The sequence below is a fragment of the Ambystoma mexicanum genome, chromosome 6q (assembly GCF_040938575.1).
Source record: "Ambystoma mexicanum isolate Mex_15411 chromosome 6q, UKY_AmexF1_1, whole genome shotgun sequence".
Taxonomy (NCBI): domain Eukaryota; kingdom Metazoa; phylum Chordata; class Amphibia; order Caudata; family Ambystomatidae; genus Ambystoma; species Ambystoma mexicanum.
In genome coordinates, this window is record NC_090937.1 from 1462353011 (window position 1) to 1462378914 (window position 25904).

At 47.6% G+C, this 25904-nt stretch overlaps 1 protein-coding gene across 1 annotated transcript in view; it reads right to left on the bottom strand.

Moving 5' to 3' along the window:
* Nucleotides 1-25904, bottom strand: part of FGFRL1 (fibroblast growth factor receptor like 1) — a 348512-nt gene that overhangs the window by 154326 nt on the left and 168282 nt on the right. The window contains exon 2 of the mRNA XM_069632169.1: nucleotides 9603-9875. Within this exon, the coding sequence (XP_069488270.1) occupies nucleotides 9603-9875 (273 nt within the window). The remainder of the gene's footprint in view (nucleotides 1-9602; nucleotides 9876-25904) is intronic.

Genomic DNA, 25904 nt, shown 5'->3' on the forward strand with positions numbered 1-25904 from the left:
CATGGGAAGTTAGGGGGGAGGGAATCCTGGAGGGAGAGAGCCGCTTGGGTGACCATGGGAAGTTAGGGGGGAGGGAATCCTGGAGGGAGAGAGCCGCTTGGGTGACCATGGGAAGTTAGGGGGGAGGGAATCCTGGAGGGAGAGAGCGGCTTGGGCGACCATGGGCAGTTAAGGGAGAGGCAATCCTTGGGTGACCAGGAGAAAGACGCACCTGACTTGAGCTTTTGTTCAACACCTCTAGAAGTCTGCCGAAAATAGCAAGGATTGCTGGAGTCAAGAGGAGAAGCCAGGCATTCTGTGTTTTATTGACTGCAAGCAACACACGTGCCATGAGAAAAGAAAGCTTGCGTCCAGCTTGGGCTTCGAACTATATGCCATAAGGGCAACATGTGTAAGAATCAGCACAAGAAATCCTAGGCGGTGGAACCAGTCAGTGAGTGGGCGAGATTTGGGCAATTGCGTAGCACATGGAATGAGAAGAAGGGTAACCGAGGGTGGTTACTACGAGACTCATGATTGCATGAATTTGGAGGAAGCGAAGAGCAGAGCATCAGGAATGCAGGTGATAAACAGTGACTGAACGAGTCATTAGTTGGACGTGCCAGCATCTAAACCTGGCAGAAACGGGAGAGATGCGCCGTTTGTGCTTCTTCACATTAAGAGCAGACATTCCTGTGTGCACTAGGGATGAGAGATTTGCAAGTGGTCAATGGAAGGCATGACCCAACTCACGTTCAATAACCCCTCTATCTCGCTCGCAAGTCACCCTGGAGCAAATGCATCATTACAATTACATGCACTGATCTTGCATCACGACGATGAACATCCAACGAGACCAACCGAGGAGGTTGCATTTGCAAACAATTACCTCAGGCACAGGAGGAGGGCTGTAGATCTTAGCTGCCGAAGATCAGAGAAGAAGACCATATGCTGTAGTTTAACAGTATTTGGTTTGACAGGACAGATGGACAGTGGGACTTCTTCCTCCCCCGCCCCTGGAATATTTCTCCTGGGTTTCACTGCAACTAGGGTACAGAGGGCTCCATTGAAACGGCGGTGGAAGGAACGCCACCTGTCTCTCTCCCAGAGCTTAGATGTTACAGGGCAGATGCCTGCCACCTTTGGCTCACCAGACGTTTTGGACTGCAACCCCAATGGCCCTAAACAGCATAGCCAATGATGAGGGATCATTCAGTAACATCTGGAGAGCCAAAAGGTGCAGACCCCTGTTATAGGGGAAGGCAAGAGACAGTAGTGGCTGTTGAGCCAGAAGGTGATCCAAAAGGTGGCCACCTGGTGCAGTTGCCTGGACTGATGCGAAAAGGTCCCAGAAAATGCAGGCAGCTGATGGATATGGCACAGGAGCACAGCTAAGGGAAGAACAACAAAAGGGTGCCTATTTGATTCGAACACAGCCCATCATCACAGAGATCCAAGAAAGGCGAATTTCAGATAGCTGACCATGCAGCATCGGGATCTACCAACATGAGACACAAACATGGTAGCAGGACAAACGCACCTAATCTGTTGGCTAGGGGATCCAGAGAAGGACAAGGCCCAGGTTCAAACACCTGATAAGGAAGATACAAAAGCAGTCCAATAGCCAGGTGATGGCCACAAGACCAGGTAACGGAAAACAAAAACAAAAAAATACATGGTAATTCTATCAATTGGGTAACACAGAGCAGGGTTTAAAAAAATAAAACACAAGGACACAGAAGCAAGACTACAAGAAACACTAGGCACAGACCAACAGTGTTGAGAAGCATTTATCCTGATGGAGAACCGCTATATATGCAGGTGCAGCTTCTCCGCAGCTAGCACAGTCAGGCAGGACTTCATCATGACATGTGGGCGGGGTATCCCTACAAAATATCCCCACCAAAAATATCGCCGTACATATGGCCGTTTGTCTCGCCCTAGGCAATATTTTTGTGGGGATATTTTGTGGGAGATGGGGTTGCAGGGGTGTCCCACGCACATTTTAAAATAATGCAGGGGTTGCGGGGTCCCCCCCCGTAGGGTCCATGGGTCAATATCGCTGCAAAAATATGGCGATATTTTTGTATCACAATATTTTGGAACCGTTGGCGGTAGTGATGCATGGTGCTGTTCCATGGCAACCTCTAGGTCCACAGTGCGTACCCCTCTGGACAAAGAACCTGACAAACAGTGGGAGGATTTCAGTCTCTCCTGCTCCCTTCTTCACAATATGGAGGACTACAACATAGTGGATGGTCACGACCAAGATCATGATCTCTTTATTTTTTGGTACATTTATCAAGCGCATAAAACCCTAGAGCATCAAGGCGCTGATCCAGACAGTGAGGTGTGTTCCTCTCCCCTCCACCTGTGTACATTCTGGTCTCCGATTACAAAGTATATCACGTTACATGACAGCCAGATGAGCCTAGCAAGTGTCAGCCCACAATGAAAGTAAAAAGTATGACAGTTCTTCAGACAGAATAAAGAGCAACTGAATCTGGCCACTTGCACAGTGTGCCAGAAAACAGCCTGAGAGGGAAGGCTCATTATGCATGCTGTGACATGGGGATGTGTCCCTTATTCTTGAGTGCATCCCTCCCTATACCATACCCCCACAATTTCCACTGAAAATACTGCATCTGTGTCATTGCAGGAGGCTGGGACACCAAGCTCTACCCTCCAGACCCCAGCAATAAATAGCACTGATCCTCCAATTGGACAGGCCAGTGTTGTGCCGGCCTTTGAGCATGGCCACAAATATCACAATTCATGTGACAAACAGCACCTGGTCAATGCTAACCTGGCTTTAATGTTGGCACTAGACCGCTTTCACTGTTATTCAGTGAAAACAACTGCAATCCGGTTGCTAATGGCAAACGCCAACTATAACGAGTATATTTCCAGTAAATATTATTTTCTCTTGCAAGGTGGTACCAGAACTGTATGGAACAGTTATGGCTTCAGTGGGGCCGGTACTACAGCCGTCAGTGAGCCAAAAAATACACTTCACCATGGACATGCAAACCTGTGGTCATAGCATTTACTACATGGACACCCCAGCACAACGGCAGAAGTGGGGGGGTATTACCTTCATCTACCAGACAAGAGGGGTCCTGGAGTAATGCACAGGGGCAGCAAGTGACTGCAGTTCAGCACCAGGCAACATTGTACATACAAGGAATTCTGAGCAGAAACCGCAAGCAGTGGTAGAAGTGTAGCCCAAAAAGTAGTGGAACTGTGGTCTCGGCAGGGGAGAGGGTAGGCGGAAGCATAGTGCAACATGTGACATGGTCTTGCAGCCGGGGCATTCCAGTAGTCTAAGTGACTAGTAACCAAGGCTCCTATTACAACTTTACTCTTGCACAGTAACATACATGGATACATCCTCTGTATAGAATGGATAATATGGTGATAAAAAGGTAGAGGAATGGTAAACAGAAAATAAATTAAGGTAGTGGAACACCACTCCTGACCGTTCCCACTCACTAGGATCACTGGCCACAGGGCAGTTGACAACTAGGAAAAGGTGGGGGATCGGGAGGCATAACTTGACTTTGGGCTTTGTTTCAGCAGACAATTACGGCACAACTACTACTGTGCAGGAGTACAGGGAGGAGTGGTGTAATAAAGTCCTACTGAGCCCCACACTACTACCGAACCAGCAGTTGTCAATCCTGAAGAGGCACTGGGCACCAAACAACAGGATTACCCCCTTTACCTCTTGTGGTAACTTGAGCCAAGGGCGGGCTAGATCTTCAGGAGGGATACGAGCTCGCACATAAGCAGTCCAATCAAAAGTGTTCAGGTACCAAAATAAGAGAATGCCCAATCAAGTGTCTTCAGAAATAGAAAACGTTAAACTAAAAATGCACCAATCAAAAACATTATAACCTACTCCTGTAAAGAGAAGACACAGAATATGCAGAGTTTGTAAGAAAGGGGGCACTCTGGAGACAGGTGTGCACACGCAATGTTTTCCTTTGTTTTCCTTGCAGTTGGTGTACTGGGCTTTTGTCCCTATTGGGTTTGACATTTTTTTCTGGTCTGAGCATTGAGGGGCTGCTCTATAGAAGCCATGTCTCTAGTGGGCTCAGTGGAGGTGCCCTGTACGTTTCTACGTGCCAACTTGGAATTTGATTTGAAATGACACACATTGTCGGGGTGCGGCCCTTGCCCCTTTGTCACCAACTCACTATCTTCCAACATCCCTCCACCCAGCAGAAGACCTCCCTTTCTGGCCCCTTGGTGGTCTTCCCTGGAGGCAAGTCAAAGTTCTCCCACAGCCAAGACCATGTAGACAGTGTGGAGGGGTAGAGGTCTTGGTTCTCAGACTCCTATCCCTGCCGTATCCCACCGTAATGGCAGGTGCAGTGCAAGGCTCCTCCACCACTTCCTCTCCTTCAGGTTAGTCCACACCGGATATATCAGCAACACATACCGGTTCTCTCCAACATGAGTTTTCACTTGGAGGACTTCTCCTTCCTCAGCACCATCATCCGCTGGGTAGAGTCCACCGTGTCCTCAGTAATTGCTCCTATCTGCCCATCAAGACATAACTGCCACACTTTACTCCACTTTGCTGCAATCGTGCCTTCCTCACGAGTTTGATCATATCCACTCAAAGAAGGGAATCCAAGCAGACTAAACAGGGCCTGGGGCCACCTATGAAAAACCAGAGAGTTAGATTACGCTAACACGCATTGATTTGTGGATTGTAGTGATCGTGGTAGGGTGGACGTCTTGCCATTTAGGCACTGTGCGATCACTCCGCTGGTGAAGGCTGCAGTAAAAATCTTACATAACAGAACATTACATATGATGGGTTGGGGCAAGTCCTTTGGTGCATTTGAAAATAAGGCAGATAACTTTAAGATAATTCTCTGTTATACCGGCAGCCAGCCAGTGGAGATCCCTGCAGTATTGAGAGACAGACGGAAATTTAAGTACTTGGAACAATATTCTCACAGCTGAGTTTTGTGCCTTTTGTAAAGGTGTATGATGATAGGTTATTTATAACGCTCTTAATACCCTGAGGTTTCTAAGGCGAGCACGTTGCTGCTGAGCTATTCCCCTGTTAACGCTGTTTTAATGGAATCCCAGTTAAAATGGAGTTTCCAGTTGATCAGTGAACCGACCATTACAGGCCGGTCTGCCTCCGGGATGAAGGAGAAGGTTGGTCGTAGAAGTCGAAGGCAGTAGTAGATCGACTTTACCATTTACCCTCACATAGAGATTAAGTCCGGGTTAGATTGCGAAATGCAGCCTAGATTCCGTACCTTTGTGTAAAGGGTGTAGAGAGGTGAAACAGGATAGGATGGAAGCTGTACTGGATTACTTAGGCAATTGTTTGGGCCAAAAAGAATAACCCTTCCAAAACAGAGGTCAAGTTGCAGTTCATTGGACACCATCTAACTCCTTACTTCCAATGCAGAATTCATGATGCGCTGATGAGAATCGAGAAGTATTCACGTGCATGTAGATCTGCATATCATCTGCATAGGAATGGTAGTGTACATTGGACCTTGAGAAAGGTGGTTATGAATGTTAACAAGTAGTGGGTACAAGGGAGGGAACCCAGAAGTGAGTGCAATTGAGTTAGAGTAGTCGGATTCAAGGTTGGCCAGTTGAGTCCTCTGGGTGAGAAATGATTCAAACCACTGGACTTCTGAGGCACGCGTGGCGACTTCGGTAAAACTGGACAGTAGCATTTTGAAGTCAACTGTGTTGAATGCTACCGAGAGATCGAGCATAATCAATAGGGTAAAGAAAAGGGCAAAGGATTTGGCCACTTAAGTATTACTCGGAGTAGAGCTCCATCCAGTCCAAGATGGCATTCCAACTACTTCATCCAAACAGTTAACATGGCCGCCATACTGGCCGCCCAATTGAGTGGAAATCTTGTCCTGGAGAAAAGCTCGGCTCCCACAAGTCTGTCCTTTTCCTTTCCTCCCCTGAAGAGTTATTTCCACAGGACACCCGTGGGAACATTTGCACACTGGCATCAGGGCAAGCTGAGCTGACTCCTGCCCAAGTCAGGCTCCTGATTCAGAATTACATAAATCCTCCGGCTCGGAAGGTCTCTGCGTGACATGGTGTTTGCACTTTGTGAAGCACAAACAAAGCCGCGCGCCATCGCTTAAGGATTTATCCCGCAGGCTGACAAGTTGTTGGTTTTAAAACACTGCTGCATTATTTCAAGTAAACAAAGGATCCTGCACATGCCGCAGTTTTTGGGAAAGAAAAATTCCACCATCTGCCAGACGCGTCAGGCGCTCAAAGAGGCCCAAGTGGAAATCTTGTGGTATTTGGAAGTCAGTCTTTTTTTATTCTTCCAAGCATATAAAAGGAGTTGCATTTTTTTTTTTACAACATCGATGAGTTTACCACACCGCCACCAGCATGGAGTCACAATCTGACAAATAACTCTGCATACTCCTTTCTTCCAGAGCGATCGACGCAGGGTTCTAAGAGGTCTAGTGCAAGGATTAAGGCCCTCTTCCAAGTGGCGTGTCATTTTGGTACCCCCTTTTTTGGGTGTCAGAAGAATGCCTTCAAGCCCCTCTCTTGCCGGTGCTGTGGGCATATTCTAGGACGGTCCTATGTGAGACATGTTCTGGGTGCCAATAGCTCCAGGGCAAACATCCTCATTGGGCATCCTCTTGCATGATATACGATAGGTTATATATAACGTGCATAAAACCCACAGGTTTCTAAGCACGGACCCGGGGATCAAACCAGTGTTGCTCCGTCTCGTCTTGCTTCCAAGGCGAGCACGTTGCCCCTAGGCTATCCTGCCGAGAATTGCCCCAACGAACCTGTCAATTGAATTGAAATAAAGACTGGATGCGTATTGCCAGGTCCCCCGACGCAGACTCCAGGTTGGCATCCCCTTCCCTGCGTTCCATCTGCACCCCTGATTAGCCCTGGGTTTAAAAAATGTATGGCTTTGATGTTTTTTGGTCGTATTTTGGCCATAGTTCTTAGCTAAACACTTATGAATGTCAAGTTAAAGGCACACCATTAAAACGGACTTATCAAATGTCGATACAGATTTAAATAAATAAAATTCAGAAAACTGGCAGTTCATAAATCTCGCTGAAACTGCTGCATGTTCATAGCTTGCTGTTTTCTGTCCTTAATACTTTACTTAAAAGGGTACTAGGACTTAAAGAGCGCCATCCAAACAGAAATGCGCAGGAGCCAGCCACTCTGTAAAGTGTGCTCATCAAGTCGTTATGGACTTATGGCAAAAGTACTATCTGAATTTGGCCAAGTACCCGTCTCTTTAGCCCATATTCAGCCTAATATTAAATATGATTCTCAGTGACTAGACTTTGCACCAAGGGAGACTTCGGGGTATCTGAAGTGTGCCAGGTTCACCAATGAAACAAAAAGTATAACTATAACATCGCTCCGCGGGCATCTTCTTTCCAGAGTATGTGTGAACCTTGCAGGCTCGGACTGTTTTATAGGGCAATAGGTCCATGTCCGAATGAAAACACGCAAAATGCTGGTGTGGGCCCGTTTTTTTGGGTGAAAGTGGCCAGTTTTTTGGCCAATGTGGGCCAGTCTGATGACTTACTTCACTATGCGGCTAATAGTTCTGACCAGTATTGCTGAATAAATCTACTTTAAAATGTACAATTTACATCACATTTGATCAAACCCGCCCACCCCCCGCCCTCCCTTTGGGTACTATTCAAACAGCGTCACACAAGGAATGAATAGCCATTTGCAACTGTGGGACACTTTTTCGTTGGTGCCCGAGACAATTTTATGCCGAGTCCGACCCTGGGACCTTAGGCACTGCAACAAGCAAAGGCGATCCTACTCTTCACTTGCCACCAACAGTGCTTCATAAGAACACGGGCATGTGCCCTCCGAGGAGGGTTTAGTCATAATTCTAGAGACAAGGGGCTCAAACCCCTATCATATGAGCAAAGGGTCGTTGGTCTTGTGCAGCCTGCAACTCTCTAGAGATTTTGGACTACAACTCCCATGATCCATCGCCATCAACTGAAATTGTGGTCCAAAACTTCTTGTGAGCCAAAGGATGCAGACCGCCCCTCGTCTAAAGTGCATCAGAAGGTGATGACCATGAAGACTGCATTCATCGAGAGAACAAGTCAAGAAATGTACAATGCAAGGGGATAATGTTGCACAAGATGGCAGGGGTTGTAGGTCAAAGCATCGAAAACAAAAGGCTCTAATGCCTTTTTTTCGACACCAAAAGGACCGAAAAAAAGGGTTGCATTTTTTTTTTTTTTTTAATGAGGGGTGGGGGTTCACCCCAACCCCCCGTTTTCTTTTTATAAAAAACTTTTTATGCATACTAAACTTAAAAAATATGTAAATAAACAAATAAAACATTCGACCCTTTTTTTCGGTCCTTTTGTATTCGAATAAAAAGGCATCCGATCCTTTATTTTCGATCCTTTGACTGGACACTGATGGCAGCAATGCCTAGCATGTACCTACAGCAGAAGTGTAGGTGCATGGGCAGGAGGGGAATTTTTAACACATCATTTCGCTCAAAATAAATATAACTGTTCTGAATTCAAACACCTCCTGTGCACGGTTTGGATTACCAAACGCTGCCGTCGTCTTCGCTGTACTGATTAGCCGTTTAGAGGACAACTGTACGAGGCGAGGGTTTCAATGCAACCGTGCAGGGTGTTGCAAGGACTGCTTCACCTCTGCGCTACTGGCAATATCTGCAAACGAACCTTATCTGACGCCTCTGCCAGTAGCGAGGCAGCGCCAGACGGAGGCGGCAAGGTCAAGTGTGAACCACAGAGCTATATTTTCATTAAGGGCTTCCGGTGAGATCTTAAACAGCAAGTCTATGGGTTGTTAATGTGGCCAACACCCTGAGACGGCTGTAACTCACATTCTGGCATTTTAATCTGCGATTACAGGACGGTTATGCTGTCATATGAAAGTTACTCGGCTTCATGTAGCTGGTCCGTAGTAAAGGGATTTGTCTTTTAGGATACAGACGTTATTTTATGTTACTGGTCATTAAGTGACGAGTTTATAGGTGATGTCAAATTAAGTTTTGGATGGCTGGTTTCAACACATTTCTTACTTGCAGTTGTTGTTTCAGTTATTGGCGAGTTAAAAAGAAGTGATATAAAAAATATGTTTTAACATTTAAGTAGTAATAAGTCGTACCAAGTAGTATTGATATGGAGTATCCAAGAATGAGAAATGTAGACTCTCAAAAGGTCCCTTGACCATGAATGAATATTTGCCACCCTGCAGCAACTGCTACACACAAGAAAAGAGTGATAACCTGAAGACGCACACTGTTCAGCGGAAGCTGCGTCCTGTCTTAATGTAACGGCAGGGCCGCACTTTGTGTACATAGCACATGCGACGGTCCATGTGCTTCTGTGCGGTTCGGAGAAAGTTAGGCACTGCTGTTCAGGTTCCCACACCCTCCCCTAAGAGTATTTGAACATAAATGAATCCAAGGAACGCCACCAACTATATATTTGTAAACAAAATGGAGGTCAACGATGGTCACGGCCTAGTTGACAGTATATTCTCCCAACCTGGAAAACATGCATTTTGTTCTGGTAGAGTGGGATAGAGCAGAGGTGGTCTGCACTCACCGATGACGATCAGGGTGTAGTTCACATTGACGCTCCCAAAGCCATTGGTGGCCTTGCAGATGTAAGTGCCGGCATCCTCACTCTCCACCTCCTTAATCTTCAGGCCTTGCTGCAGGACGCGGAACCTGGTCCAGCCGCTGTTGATGTTCCGGCCTCCTTTCATCCACATGGTCAGGGGGGGCGGGTCACCAGTAACCGGGCAGAGCAGCTTAATGGTCCTCCCTAGTCTTACAGACTGCCGGTGGATCACTTTGTCAGCAATTTGTGGCGGTCCTGGAAAAGAATAGAGGGAAAAAATGCCTTTTGAATTTTCTTTGCCTTATGATATACATTTGCTTCCTCCCGGTATGATGGACACACTCTAGCATGGAACATTAAGGGAGACAAACTTTTTTTTTAGCAAAAGCAGCAGCACTCTAGAGAAATTCATATATCTACAAATGACATAAGAAATCAGTGTATATTTCAGGTAACTGGCGTGAAGTAAAAAGCTTTCAAACTGCAGAGCTAGATGGATGAAAAGTACAGTTTAAAGCAAAATAAATGAATCAAGTATCAGAGATGAGTCCTTACTTAGGAGGCCTCGACATTATGGTCACAAGCTAGATCCCTTCCCCGGACTGAGAATTTGACATGAATAGGTGCCTCCCTCTGCCTGAAGGGGCACGTGTGGCCCTGGAATCTAGCAAACAAGATCAGGGCATGTGGTTACGGTTCCCCCCCTGCGAGATCTCACAAGGGCATGACAGCATGGCCGGTCCGTGCTAGGAGAGAAGCAGAGATTGAGAGAAGCCCAGAGGGAGCAGATTTTCGGCTCGTGGCACCGGGACAACAGAGCATATCCGACTAAGCACAACGATACATGTTGCATTGTAAATAAACAATGCAAGCATTTCCTTGTTTAAAGTCAGTCACTGAGTGACAGGAGCCACATCACCATCTTCTTCCACAAGTTGCTTTCAAACACTCCCTTATTACTATGTACCCATATACCCTTTAACAGGGACGCCATAGTCTGTTTGAGCGGTCTTCAAAACTAACCCCAAAAAACACTGGTTCAATGGGAGCTAATTTTAGGAAGAAGGTTGAAAGTGAGAGGTTCTTCTGAGCCGGCTTTGAAAGCACATTTCTAAATATGGTTTGGGTTCTGGTTCTAATTTGTGTAGGCTCTCACAAGCTGGGAGGCCTCCAATGAACGTGCAGCGGCACAAAGGAAATCAAAACAAATGTAAATTGATCAACTCTCTAGAATGCGAATGCCACTGTGTTAGCGCAGGGGGGGAGAGAGCGAGATCTTTCACAATGCTGTAATGCTACCGATTGGTGTGCGGGTGTTTACTTCCTACGTGGCGCGGAGTAAAGAATATTTTACTTCTACAAAAACATTCTTTTTCGGAGATTTAGGGAAAGAAGGGGGGGTAAGGAGGAAACACAAAACTATTTATTTTAAAGCAGCAGTTCACAGTCTTGCAGACTTAGACTGCAGATTGTGCCAAGTCCTCTTGTAAGTGCGGCATGGGATTTCACCAGACTGCCACTCGCAATTCCTGCCACAGGACAGAACTTGCCACGCAAATCAGCATGCCCAGTTATATAGAGTATTGTCGGCTACACGGGAGAACCAAAACATAGGTACATAGGACGCAGTTCACAGGGTAACACGGAGGGGCACATGGCCGGTATTCTGCCCTCATGCATTCCTGCACACAAGTCCTCTCTTCTGCTACGCATGCACTGTGCAGCTCCAAGTGACCAATTGGGCACGTCTCCTTAACTCTAAAATCCTGTATAATGCCCCATGCAAAACAAGCATTGGCAAAACCAACAGTCTGAGCCTTTGTGTAGAGAGAGGAAAGGCATTTGCCAGGCACTGCCGTAATGGCACTAACTGGCCATTAATGTTAGCAGCTGCAAAATAATGGTGCAAATACCTGAGCATGCAGTAGCAGTGCTAGGCAAATGCCCCTCTTATACCTACACACAAGCCGAAATGGTTGGCGTTGCCACTGCTTGTTTTAAACAAGACCTCAGTGAAGGACACACATACTGCTTAGAAATCAAGTGGCAGAAAGCAGGCCAAGATAAGACTTGTATTACACCACTAGCGCATTTACAGCTCCAATTAAACCATCAACTCCTAGAAGACTGCTTTGACGAAAGAGGGCCAGGCCCTTCTAGCACAAAGTTTGATTTTAAGAAGTGATAAAAGGAGCTCAAAGAGATCCCAGGAGGGTGTGCTTTGGGCGGGCAGAGGCAGGAAGTGAGTGGCCATGGCCATAAAAATTATCAAGGCCATGGGCAGTCAATGGGTAGGTAAATAACCAAACTTTTACAAGCATTGTGTCCCTCCTAATATGCCATCTTCCCTTAGATGTGCTCCAATGCAATAGTTTCAGCTTATAGGTGGCGCTAGAGCGCCACCTTATAGCCAAAACTTAAAATAGAACGAGAACATGAAAGACAAATTACGTTCATTGCACTTGAATTCACTCTGGGAGTCTTCCCTCATTGATATTGATTGGGTCTCCCTAGGTCCATTCAGCTGGATTCATTTGCTAGTCAGGTTGGTTTGTGGTGAGGTTTCTTCTTCTGGTTAACTATCTTTTTTTGTTTGACATATCACCCATACACAAGGAGCATTACTCTGTCGCCTTTCTAGTTCCCTTTAGTCTGCATCATCCTCTAAGTGTCTGGCCAACTAATCAGTTGGGTTCCTGGTGTCCCGCTCCCCTTGAACTAGAGGCCAAGCCCTTTTCAGTTCCATTTCCATTCATCTTAGGTCGTGGCAGGATTCAGCCCTGCCCTGATAACTCTGAATGAGTGGTCGTACTTAGAATGGGGTTCCTTGCATTTCTTTAGCATCCTGATCTTGATTTGGTCCCCAGGTTTTATGATGGATACTCGAGTCGTTTGTTGCTCCGTTTGCAGGTGTTGCAGTTCTGTACCAACTCTTTGGCTTAGATGTCCTTACCTGACCACAAGTTTGCTTCTTTGATCCTTCTCAGAGTGGAACCAAAAACGAGGCTCATAAGCCATGGACAGTTTCTCAGGCCCACGCTCAGAACTCCTTCACATATCAGCATCGTCAACACAGTTATAACAGTACAAACGTGCACTCAAACACAGGTACATGAGTTGCAGTGGAAGTTTGCTCCCAACTACACGATATACCATTATAGAGGGACAGGTGTGCGCAGGAGTAGAGGGTACTAAACTGTTCCCTTTCATTTGATCCCATATCGCGTGCCAATTTCCTCTCTCCTCATGGTCATTGGGCACTTTTATCATCCGTACCACTTGGTCATGCTCCATGCTGGAAATGACAGCACGGGGCTTGAACCCTAGAATGCCACACTCGCATTGTTCCTGCAAGTCTCACCGTCCTATTAGTAATTTCCCATTTGAGTGGGAGACAGGCACGCCCATTATCCAACAACTCTATGCTTACTGCCCCTTTATTAGCCATTTGGTGGCTAATCCGAAAATAAAATAACACTCATATGTAGACATACATGGGATGGAATGGGAGTAGGGGTGGCACAATTGATGGATGGCACGATTCCGATGATTTTTGTTCAAATAAAGGATCCCCTCCCTGCCACCATGAGGACACCTGCCTTATCGCAAGGCTCTGAAAATGAGCATAGCGAAAGGATAGGCAGCATACACCCCTTAATAAAGGAAGTGCATGTTTGGATTAAAAAAAAATAAAAAAATAAAAAAGAGCTCAAGGGCATGATTAGTCTGTCCAAGAAGAAGCGCCTTTAAAAAGGAAGGTGTGCCTTTAACGAGGTAAAGTCCGTTATTGGAAGTGGACCGGACAAACAACAGTGTCTCGTGAGCCGACCCAGAATATGAGGGAGTTCCTGGGGGAAGAGGACTTGTACTCACCCAAAAGGCAAGAGTCCCTCTCAGCGGGAACCATGCATGCCAACCCCCCTGATTTAGGAGAAACTCCCGACTTTTCTGTGAAAAATAAAGCTATTTTTCACGTTCTCCCGCCATAATTCTAGCCCCAACGTTTTCCTAAGGGAACATGTACGTCTCATGATTGATCTGACGAATTATGCCTCCCGGGTGCGTCGGGATGTTGGCATGTATGGGGAACGATGGGGATAAAAAAAAGGAGTTCAAATCAAAAACGGCATTAAACAGACATTGGGGAACCCGCACCACAGAATTTTAAAACATTGAAATGTTAAAACGGAAGTAGTAGGTGCGTTTTCATAAAAGGTCGCCACGTGTGCAGAGAGGTGGCCTTCACCTGCTACTATGAGCCACGTGACCTGACTGCAAATGTATCCGGTCATGCGGAAAGCACCATTATAATACCGTGTAAACAAAAGGCGCAGTCAGAAACAAACCCCTTAGGCTGCATGAAGCCATCAGCAGTCGTTTATTTGTGTGGGGGCGCCGCCATCTCGGCGCGTTTCATGGCAGCAGAAAGCTAAACAGCACGGCTGGATCATGAAAACAGCTCTGTGGACCACACACAGCAGCAGGTCTCCCCCGGGCTCCAGAGAAGCACAACCCCAGTCAGAGAGCCATCCCGTCAGAAGCTCAGGACACAGACATGCGCAGAGGTGTACACCGGCGACAGCTCCGCACAGACATGCGCAGAGGTGTGCACCTGCATCGAGTTCCGCACAGACATGCGCAGAGGTGTACACCGGCGACAACGCAGGACAGACATGCGCACAGGTGCAAACCCACCACGAGCTCATTAGGTCGAAAACGCATCGGCTGTGGGAAGGGGGGGGGTGTTGTGTACTGGGTACACGTATTACGCATGCGCGAGACTCACGGAGCTCGCGCATGCGCTGTAGATGAATAAAGGCGGTGCCCCGGGCAGTTCGAGCCGGAGACCGGAGCCATCGCACGTCTCCGGCGTGTGTTCTTAGCATGCCTGAGTGCGTGTGCCTGTTTGCATGCTGGGTGACTCGCGGTGGACCCGCGAGCATACAAAACTGGCGACGAGGCGGGAAGTGAACCGCTACTTCGTTCCGACAACATTGCAGGAACGGAGTACAGCTCCGCAGTCGCGGACCCGCTCGAGATAGCCGGCGGCCATTTTGAGCGCTCGAGTGAGAACATCACACGCATTGGTTGCGGCCCGTTTTGGGTGCTTGTGCGCCATCTGTCAGTCATCAGCAGCTAAAAATAATTTTTGGACACTTCACAGCCCAGCTGGAGCAGGGCTGTGATAGACAAAGCGACAAAAGACAACAAAGAAGATTTTTGTCACAGCTGGGAGCCGGATCACCCATTTTCAGCCAAGACCTTACTGTGAGTACCCAGGGAGATGGGTGATGAGACAGATGAGGAGGGTGCCACCGCTCCAGTACCACGTAGAGTGCGCACCACCCTAGCGCCCATGCCTGAATTCGACACTACAGGCCCCCCATCAAAACTCGGCCCCAAATGGCTCATATGGGTCAAAAGACTGGAAATGATGTTCAGGGCCTCGGGGGAAACAGCAGATGAGGCGAAGATTGCCATCATGATGTACTCGGCAAGCACGGAGGTCCAGAAGATATACGACTCCCTTGACATTCCAGTGGCGACATATGACGCAGTCAAGCAAGCGCTAAGGGATCACTTCCTACCATTAGCGAATGTCGATTTTGACAGATTCGTCATGGGGGCTGAAAAGCAACGCAGCGACGAATCACTAGACCAGTTTTGTGCCCGTCTGAGACACCTGGCGAGCTCCTGCAGGTGGGCCAATGAAGAGGAAATGGTCCGAAAGCAATTATTGCAAGGATGTTGCTCTGGCAAACTCAGGAGGCAAGTCCTGAGAGAACCGGGACTAACCCTCCGGCAAATTCTAGACATGGGGAGGGCGCATGAACTGGCAGAGGCCAGAGGGTCGAAGATGGACGCAGCCACTCATCCCAAATGTGAGGAAGAGGCGCTCGCTGTCAGGCGTTTTACGCCGGGAAAGGCCAGATGGACACCAAAACCGGAGGAAAAGACAACAAGATCGGGCTCCCCTCAATCGTGCTCATACTGTGGGTACGATCTCCCTCACAGGGGTGAGTGCCCTGCTAAGTCGAGGACATGTGGCAGATGTGGGGTCCCCGGACACTATGCCAGGATGTGTAGGGCCACTGTGCCCGTGGCGGCCAACAGGGGGCCGGAGAGGTTCGTGAGGAGTGGTGCCCGCACTGTGAAGGGTATATCTTCTCTGGAACAGGAGATACAGGATATGAACATCGCCGAGGAAGAAGAAGAAGAAGAAGGAGAAATATTCTGTATCTCCAGCATAGCAAGTGGCCCCGGAACTCGACGAAAACCTACATGCAATGTGAACATTGGGGAAGTTCCCACCCCGATCCTCATCGATACGGGAGCATAGGTATGTGTGCTCGCGGATAGACACTACAATGCACTTGCGGGCCCGCCAGCACTTTCGCCGTCTAGAGCCCAAATATATGCGTTTGGCGAAGATACCCCTCTACCTATCCAAGGAGTGTTCATAGCCCCAGTATCCCATGGCAGGAACAGTATCAAGGCTAGGTTTTTCGTTACCAGCGTGAGCCCGCATTCATTGCTGAGTTGCGCAGCTTCGGAAGCACTCAACCTAGTGCAATTCACATTCGCAGTATACCAGTCGGATCTGAACAATTTGTTGGCACGCTTTGAGAAACTCTTCAAAGGGATAGGGAAGCTAAAGGCTGAACCTGTACGGCTCCACATCGATAAGTCAGTCAGACCAACGGCACTAAAACATCGTCGTATTCCTTTTCACTTGAGGGCCCAGGTTGAAGAGGAACTACAACTCCTAATAGAACGAGACATTATCGAAAAAGTGGAAGGGCCGACGCCGTGGGTTTCCCCGATTGTTGTTGCCCCAAAGCCCAAGCAACCGGGGGCTGTACGCATTTGCGCCGATATGAGACTACCCAATCTGGCTATAAAAAGAGAGCGTCATATCACACCAACTCTGGACGACATCGTGGGCGAGCTTCAAGGAGCCAAATTCTTTTCGAAATTGGACTTAAGAGCAGGGTACCACCAGCTGGAGCTCCACCCAGAGTCCAGATATATCACGACCTTTACAACCCATGAAGGACTGTACCAATATAAGAGGCTCAGTTTCGGAATATCCTCCGCGGCTGAGGTCTTTCAAAATTCCATCAAGGGGGCTCTGTCAGGATTGAAAGGGGTCATAAATATGTCGGATGACATTCTTGTATTCGCCAGGTTGGAGGCGGAGCACATCAAGCGCCTAGAAAACACTTTTCGCAGACTGCACAGCCTTGGGTTAACACTGCACCAGGAAAAGTGCGAGTTCATGAGGGACAGTTTAGAGTTTTTTGGATTCATTTTTCATGCGGGGGGTATATCACCCGATCCGAAGAAAGTGAAGGACATTCGGGAGGCATCATCACCCACGTCCCCGGTGGAAGTTCGCAGCTTTTTAGGCATAGTGACATATTGCGGACGTTTTATTCGTGACTTGGCCTCCATCTCTGAACCGTTAAGAGCTCTCACGAGGAAGGAAGTGGCATGGGCGTGGACTGGAAAAGAGCAGAGAGCGTTCACGGCCATCAAAGAAGCTCTGTCTGAACTAGACACCATGGCGTACTTTGACCCGGCCCGGGAGTCTGAGATAGTGGTGGATGACAGTCCCGTGGGACTAGGGGCAGTCCTTTTGCAGGCGGATCAGCAGGGCGCAATGAGGCCCATCGCGTATGCCAGTAAGGCACTGACCAGCACCGAGAGGAGGTATTCTCAAATTGAACGTGAAGCCCTTGCCATATTATGGGGCTGTAAACACTTCAGGTTATACATCCTAGGGAAACCGGTTGTAGTGACGACGGATCACAAACCACTACTGCCCATTCTGGCTGGTGCCTCATCCAAGCCACCACCAAGAATAGAAAGGTGGATGTTATCCCTCATGGAATACGGGGTAAAACTGGTATACCGCCCAGGGACCCAAAACCCCGCTGACTATTTGTCTCGCCATCCCAGCTCTGGACAGTCAGGGGATACCACGGAAGTTGCAAGCTGTGCGGACACCATCCATTTGGTTGTCGAGTCGGCGCTTCCCATCGCCCTATCGAGAGAAGAGATTGCCAACGAGTCCAACTCTGATGAGGCATTTCTGAGAGCGAAGGAGGCAGTGGCCTCAGGTGCATGGAAGGACCTTCTCATGAACAATGCCAGGAGAAATGTGGAGGTGCAAAAGGACCTGCGGGCATTGTGGAGTGCACGACACGAATTGTCTGTGACGACCGATGGACTACTACTGAGAGGACACAGGATCGTGATTCCCAGATCCCTCACAGCAAAGGTCCTTCAACTGGCTCACAATGGGCATCAGGGGATGACCAGAATGAAGGCACGCCTCAGACTCAAGGTCTGGTTCCCGGATTTAGAGAAGAGGGTTGAAGAATTTGTGAGGACATGCATCCCATGCCAGGCCACCAGCCCAGCGGAAAGAGGTCCACCAGTACAATCCATGGCAAGAAGTGAACTACCCTGGGGGACAGTCCATGCCGACTTCGGCTCCACCGGTCGGGATCTGTACTTCCTGGTTGTGACTGACCAGTGGTCCCGTTATCCCGAAGTGGAACTGGTCGAATCCACGGCCAGCGATCACACCACCATAGCGATGGACAAGATTTTCGCCACCCATGGTTTCCCCGTGGAATTGTTTTCGGACAATGGGGCACCTTTCCAGGGGCAGGTGTTTGCCCGATACTGTGAAGAAAGGGGAATAAAACACCGCAAAGTCACCCCGTTATGGCCAAGGGCCAATGGCGAGGTAGAGCGCTTCATGCGCACCTTAAACAAGATATTTCGTATATCCGAAAATGGAGGAGAAGACCTCCGAAGGAACCTGTTTGAATTTCTCCGAGAGTATCGTACAACTCCGCACCGATCCACGGGAATTGCCCCGGCGGAAGCGCTCTTTAAAAGGATACCGCGAGGGCTCATACCTGAGTCCGAAGGGCGGGAACCAGGTGTGATAGACAATGAGCAGGTGCAGTCGGACAGAGTGTCCAGGAATGAGAGAGAGACAGTACGGAGAAGGCTCCCCGAGAGGCAGATAGCAGTGGGTGATACCGTATTAGTACGAAATAGAAGGTCGGAGGGCAAGTTATCGACAACCTACGAGACTCAACCGCTGGGTGTAACACATGTGAAGGGTACCATGGTCACAGCAGCCAATGCCAGAGGTACTATTACACGGAATGTATCATTCTTCAAGCGTATCAAGACAGCAGAAGATGATGCGGCGGCGGACCAAGCTCCGGAACAAGAGAGTGAGGCAGAGCACGAAGAGTGCCCTCCAATGGCAGATATGCAGACGGCGGAGGTCCCGGAGGAGACTGCGCCACGATACCCGAGCAGGGCAGGACGAAGGCTGCCCCAGAGGTTCAGAGACTTCATCATGGACCCAGCCCCCTAGAAAGGACATTTTGCTGTTCCAGTTCCTGATGACAAGCAAGTTCTGTTTTGATGTTTTCATGTTCAAATGTTTGTTTCTGGGGGAAGAGGAGGAGTGTTGTGTACTGGGTACACGTATTACGCATGCGCGAGACTCACGGAGCTCGCGCATGCGCTGTAGATGAATAAAGGCGGTGCCCCGGGCAGTTCGAGCCGGAGACCGGAGCCATCGCACGTCTCCGGAGTGTGTTCTTAGCATGCCTGAGTGTGTGTGCCTGTTTGCGTGCTGGGTGACTCGCGGTGGACCCGCGAGCATACAAAAGGGGGGACTACTAGGTCATAAGAAGCCCTTCCTCTTCCGGCCAAGGTCACTACAGGACAACATGAATGTACTCCTCCGCCAGATGCAAGTTCATATATATATTATATATATATATATATATATATATATATATATATATACCTAAAGCAGGTCCTTTGAAGGTTAAGAACTGGTGAGAAAATTAAGCACAAACTCGCAACTCCTAGCTCGGCAGTCGGGACATGGTACACAGCCAGGTCTACACACTGGCACCTTTGCCTAGCTATCAAAAGCAGCCGTTTACTACCGGCTTCTGTGCGATGCGCACTCTGTGTGAGTCTAGTTGCTGGGATTACCCACCTATTGGAAGGACCTGATGCAAAATGCTGGCACTGGACGTTTTGCATCCTTTACGCTTTGCTGGCATACTGGCCCTGGACGTCGACCTAACAGTGCACAGTTCACCATGCATTGTGCCATGAGGCCCCGGCTGTACACGAGGTGGCCCTGCTGTGAGTATTGCCACATTTCTACTACCAATGTGTCCTTACTGGCAAAGGTGGTGCAGTCCAGTCTCAAATCCATTGAGGCATGAAAGAATTTTGGTGTTCAATTTTGCTCGCTAGAGAGTTTACCTTTTATAAATGAAAAGTATATGGTTATGTGGGAGTCAGTCACAAAAAAACTTAATATTTAATTAAGAAAATGTCTGAATTAATGGTTAAAAGGGTATGCAAACATCACAATGTGTCTTGGTCTCATTTTGGGATGTAAAACGTCACATGACTATATCAAACTATCAAAATGCTAAATCCAGTCTCGAGTTGAAGGTATTGCAAAAAATGCGCACGAGACCAATGTACATGGAATTCATTTGAGCGGAGAGCATTTGCGTACGCGCTGGCCATGCCTAAAACCATGTTCAGCATACTAGTCAATAGTATGCCAACCGCCCTTGTACAATGAAGGCCACTCCTGGCGAACGTGCTACAAGGCCTGCTGCATTTAGGCCTCTTTTCTCATCCCTCGCATGTTTTAAGTAACATTTATGCGCGACCCACGTCATTGGGGCACGTGCGTCAGGCCATTATGCCCAGACAAGTGTGTTCATTTATTGGTCCATTCTGAGAATATGAGCAACTGGGAACTCGCCCCTGCCCCCGCCGCATGAAGAGACGGGTGGGGGGGGGGGGGAGTCCCACCTGTCTGTGGCAGCAGCTGGGAAACGTCCAACTTGTGCCCAACTGCTGGAGATTAGCGGGCGCCACCATGAAGTCTAGCAAGCGGTGCCCCTGGGCCCCTCGGGCACACATGTGGCAGGCCTTTCCTCTCAGGCAGAGGATTCTACACAAGAGAAGCTGCATTTCTGTTCATTGCACTCTTCTGCGGCGTCAGGAATTACACTGGGCACAGCTATGTGCAAACCCAGTATGGGTGCAATGCGAACCCCCTCTCAGAATTTACCCAGATTTTATGTTTTTAAAGTCAAAATTGTGCCCGGTTGAAACCAGCGCCCGGCGGCACCCTCGGCCACTGACCAGAATGGTCTTACTGTGGAATCAGGGCTGAAACGAATGCAACAGAAACCCCACTGGGCTATCAGCTCTCTTTCCTCACGCTGAAAGCGTGCTCCCGTCTCGGAGTCTCGGAAATAGCTTTTGTGAAATGGAAATATGCGGGGGGGGGGGGTCACTCAAACATATAAACACACTTCAGAAAATGTAGATAATGCAAACCCAGACTTTTGCAGATCAATTTGAAAATAAAAAATGAAACAACGCTTGAGACAATCCGAGCACAACACAATCAATCTCATTGTTTTTCCCTCTGTGTGTTTCCACAGCATTTTTCGAGCACCGTGCACTAGGCCTCAACCCAGAATCACAGCAACAGCAAACTTGCATCTATGGCATCGGCATAACAGAATGAGGGGGAGTGGGGGGAGTTGCCCGCAACAATGTCCCAAGGAGCCACTGAATTTCCTACAGACCGTCAGCCATTGTTGGGATCACTGAATAACGATGGCCTCACTGCAATGCTGGGGTAGCAGGGCTGTCAAGCCCCTGATCCGCTCTCACTTGGGATTACCAGATCACTGCTTGTCTTCAAGCACTCCCATTTCCCATCATGGTCTTTGTTTTAATTTTAGTTTTATTAGTATATTTTCTTTAGTCGATGTATTCATATGAAATGCTCCAAGACTACAACTCCCATGATGCAATTAATCGGAAAATAAAAGCCCATGACTGGGGCATGGTGTCTGGTGACATTGAGGCATCTTGTCACCTTATTCGATGCATCTTGAATTTTGGGATACGCGGGGACACTTAATTAAGGACCCTCCTTAAAATAATTTCTAAAGCGAAAGTGATAAACGTAGGGACGCGAGACAGGAAACCTAAAGCCAGACCAAGGTACAGGAGAGGATGTCATGGATGCGTCAGCTGATCAGGTTATTCTGCGTCTTAGCGCCCCATGCTGATTGGGCTATATTGCACACATGGATTTTACGGAATATTTATCAGAACAAGGAATCCCATTGTATGCTTTAGTTCTGGCTTCAGTTCCCAAGAGGTATTAGATCCTATTTATTTATTTATTCATTTATTGCATTTATTACACACACAAACCCTTAGGTATCACGGCGTAGGTTACATGAGGCACGCTTAACTGATAACAGGATAGAAATTCAGGAAAAATATCAACATTACAATCTTACAGAATATACACACAGTCAGATGTTTGGAGTCTTATATCAGGAATAGCGTGGGCAGTGTATGTGCCGGTGCTGCGTACCGACCATGCCAACCTGCCTCTAATGCCCAGTCTTCTAGAAGACCATGATGTTAAAGAAAATGGGCACAGTCTCACGGGTGAAAACTCACTACGTGTGATGCCTGCATCTGAGGGGTCTAGGCCACCCCAGCACTTCTCTGAGGTCCAGCAAATAAATACGCTCGAGTTGGGCGATGTGAACAGGCCAATCGGGCAGACTTTGTGAAGATAGATGTTCGGACAGCAGATTCCTCGATTGGCGGTTGTGGGGACCTGATTGGCCATTAAGGTATGCGACCAACCAGCACAATGTTCTTCATTTGCCGGGGCTGGTTAGTTTGTGGTATGTGTTGTATTAAGCACCACTGTGAACAACAGTGACTGTCACATCACTATGGTTCACAGTCTTTTCGCCCTTACGAGCTAAGGCTGCCCAGTTGCCGCCACATAGATGGCCTGAATGGCAGCCTTGACTTAGAGCAGTACAAGTGGGCCCGCTGTTTCTATAGTTAATTCCGGGCAAAAGACTTCCCTCGGCTATAACCTAGGGGCTCCTAGAATTGTGATTTTTTTTTCCCCAACTAGTTTCGATGATTGCAAATGCCTGACAGTGCAATCATAAAAAATAAGAGTGGGGGGCGGGGGATGTTTAGTGTACTGTGTGAGCCGGGCGAAATACACGTTTTTGATGAATGAGGATACCATATGTGGCTGTGTTGGAGTTGTTTTTTTGATTAACGTGGCCAGGCCATTCTCCCCCTGGCCGCCCTTCCTCCCCCTAGTGACATAACTTGTGAAACATCTGATTTTCCTGGCCTGCATTCCTGAATCGCCATGAACCACTTTTAATGCTAACCTGGGGAGGACACGGTTCCTGTACGATTGCTCGCTCTGCAGCCTGGAAGGCTCACTTAAGCTGCACATATGGCAAGCATACTGGATCTGGCTCCGGGTCCTGGGAGACCATTTGCCACGGTGCAGTTCAAAGTGAACTTTATTAACACATTAAACATAATTACAAAGAGGAAATTCCAGGGAAGGTCAGGCAGCTTGGACAGTTTTCTGGAACGAAAGGTAATTTATAATATCCACACAGTGTACTGCAGAGTTTATAAAGACGTAAGGTATCTTAAGAGCCCCAGGGGTTATGTTTTTCTTTATTATTTAATACGGAACATGCTCACTTTCGATAAAGATAAGACTTATGTGAAGCACCGCACTGGCAAATTGGGCATGATGTTTTGAATCAAGGAGCCCAGGGTTCGGAAATGAGCAGCAGGACAGTTTCATTGCCTTGAGGCATCGCCGCCAGCCCAGAATCCTTCAAGACCAGGCCTAAGGGAAGCACAAACGCCTGATACATTCCTATATCAGCTACTTGACTATTATTCCTGCAGTCCAGATAAACCTCCTAATTGCAATTCACAGCCACAGAAGGGTGTTGCGCAAATCAAGTGGCTGGAAACGCTGGCAGAAACTTATAGTGTGAAGACGAGCGATGGCGGACTCCCATAAAAAATATATAATGTTGCACCCTGAAGGGAGCCCTAGGGTTTGAATAGCCATCGCCCCCTTGTTCAGCATCTTTAAGCCCTCCCGACTCTCCGGCTAGTCTAGGCTCAGGCTGGCAAACTGTTACAGCCCAATAGAGCCCCAACGTGGGCGTGTTGGCTACATTGTCACATTATATCCAGATTTTAATACCGAGGTTAGACTGTAAACAGCAGTCCAATTTTAAGAACTAGGGTAATTGACGAGCAGGACGAGAACGCCATTTTATAAAGGATCACACAATTTGGCCAAGGCCGGAAGTTGGGATTACAGCTCTGGCTCTACAGTCCACAGAACCATGAGACGACATGCACAATATTTTTTTTTTTTCATTTAATGGGCGTATGGGTGCATTGTATTGCGTTGCATTAGAAGAGGCTGTGTCTTTTTTTGCTATGTGATGTCTGCGGTCTCCATCGCTGCCTCCTCCATTTTGGCCTGACTCCCACTTACACAGTTTACAATAATATATCCATATAATTGTGTCAAGCTACAATAAGAAGCCATGTACATAATTTACAACAAAAACTAAATCTATCAAGAAAAAAAGTTTAAAAATATATTTAACACCATAACATGATGTGACTCTAGGAAAAAAGAAAACAATTTAAAAAGACAACTGTAGACATGAAGAACTGAACAAAGTCAGATTTTCAGATTTTTAAAATACAGTAGATTGCAACATTTCAGGATTCAGCTAGCTATTAATTAATTAATTAATCTTTTATAACAAATATAGCCCAGAATCAACGTGTTTGTTTTGAAAGCATGATAACGCAGAGCGACCGGTTCGAATCCCGGTTGCGTACTTAGAGACCTGTCTCCAGTATTAAGCACGTCGTAGAAGATCAATAACCCACGTAATACCAGAGACCAGTCTCTAAGCGCAGGATTTGAATGTGGGCTCTGCGTTGCCTTGCTTCCAAGACAAACGCTTTGCCCCCGGAGCCATCCTCTTAGTTTATCTTATGACAGAAAGATCTAAATTCATGGTTACGATCTGTTAGAAGCTATGCTCGTCTAACCAGAAGTTCTCATGGCTACAAATGTCTTGACCCTCAGAAATTATCAGTTTAGAAGTCCGGTAACTGGGTGACATGGCCCGACTTGGGTGTCGGGCAGACTAATTTGAACTGTACCCTAGAGCCAAGTGGAAGCCTACGAAACTATTTGAGGGAATGTTTAATCGTATTTACAATAATGAAACGTCCTGCCTTCACCCCCGACAACTATCCTGGCAGCAGAAAGCAAGATAGCACTCAGGCTCGAGGATTTATTGGGGCAGGCCAATGGGAATAGAGTTCACAATATCAGTACGTGAGAGGATATGTGATTTACTAAGTATTGAAAACTTAAAGGGTCAAGAAATAATATGACAGATTTCCAATAATTCAGAGCAAAGTTAGCAGACTTGGCCAAAGAACTCTGGAGGATAGCTCAGGGGCAACGTGCCCGCCTTGGAAGCAAGAAGTCACAGAGCACCACAGGTTCGATCCCTGGGTCCGCAATTAGAAACCTCTGGGTATTAAGCGCATTATAAATAACCTGTCATATAACAAGTACTGGGAGGAGTCCAAAAGGAAGGCCAAACATTTAGCAGTGAAAGGTAGTTGTCGTCGTGCCGGGAAGGGAGACCACTTTTAACCAAGGAAAGCACATGCTTTTACTTTGGCACCTCCCCCACCCTATGCTGTTTATGTTTATGTTTGAGATTTATATAGCGCACCAGGTACCCTAAGGCTTGAGGGCGTTTAAACAACAGAACTCAAACAAACTAACACAAAACAGAACTGACTGATGGCCCGGCCAAAGAGAGAAGATCGAGGTGCTGACACACAGGAAATGAAGATCTATGAAAAGAGAGCAGTTTTCAGCCCTTTCTTAAAAACCTTCTAAATGTACATATGTAAATTACTCTCAAGAATGTGGATCAGATGTATGCATGTCCACTGTTGCCAAAAGGTCCCTTTTACGCACACCTCTGCATTATCCCTTCAACACCAGGCTTCTTTACCCATACTATCTCTGCAACTGGAAAGGCACCCCATTTAGGCACTGCCTCCATTACCCATTATGTTATTCTCTTTATTCTAGAAGGGTCTACCCTACATTTCAATTAACACAAGAACTATATCGCAGGATTAGAATGTGAAAGAAAAAGGAATGCCACCCAGGCTTGGACTTTTTCCAGTCCAAAAAACTGAGAAGCCATTCAATCGTCGATTCCCCTGGAAATGGTTCTTGAGACGGGAAACGTCCCACGTGGTGGACCG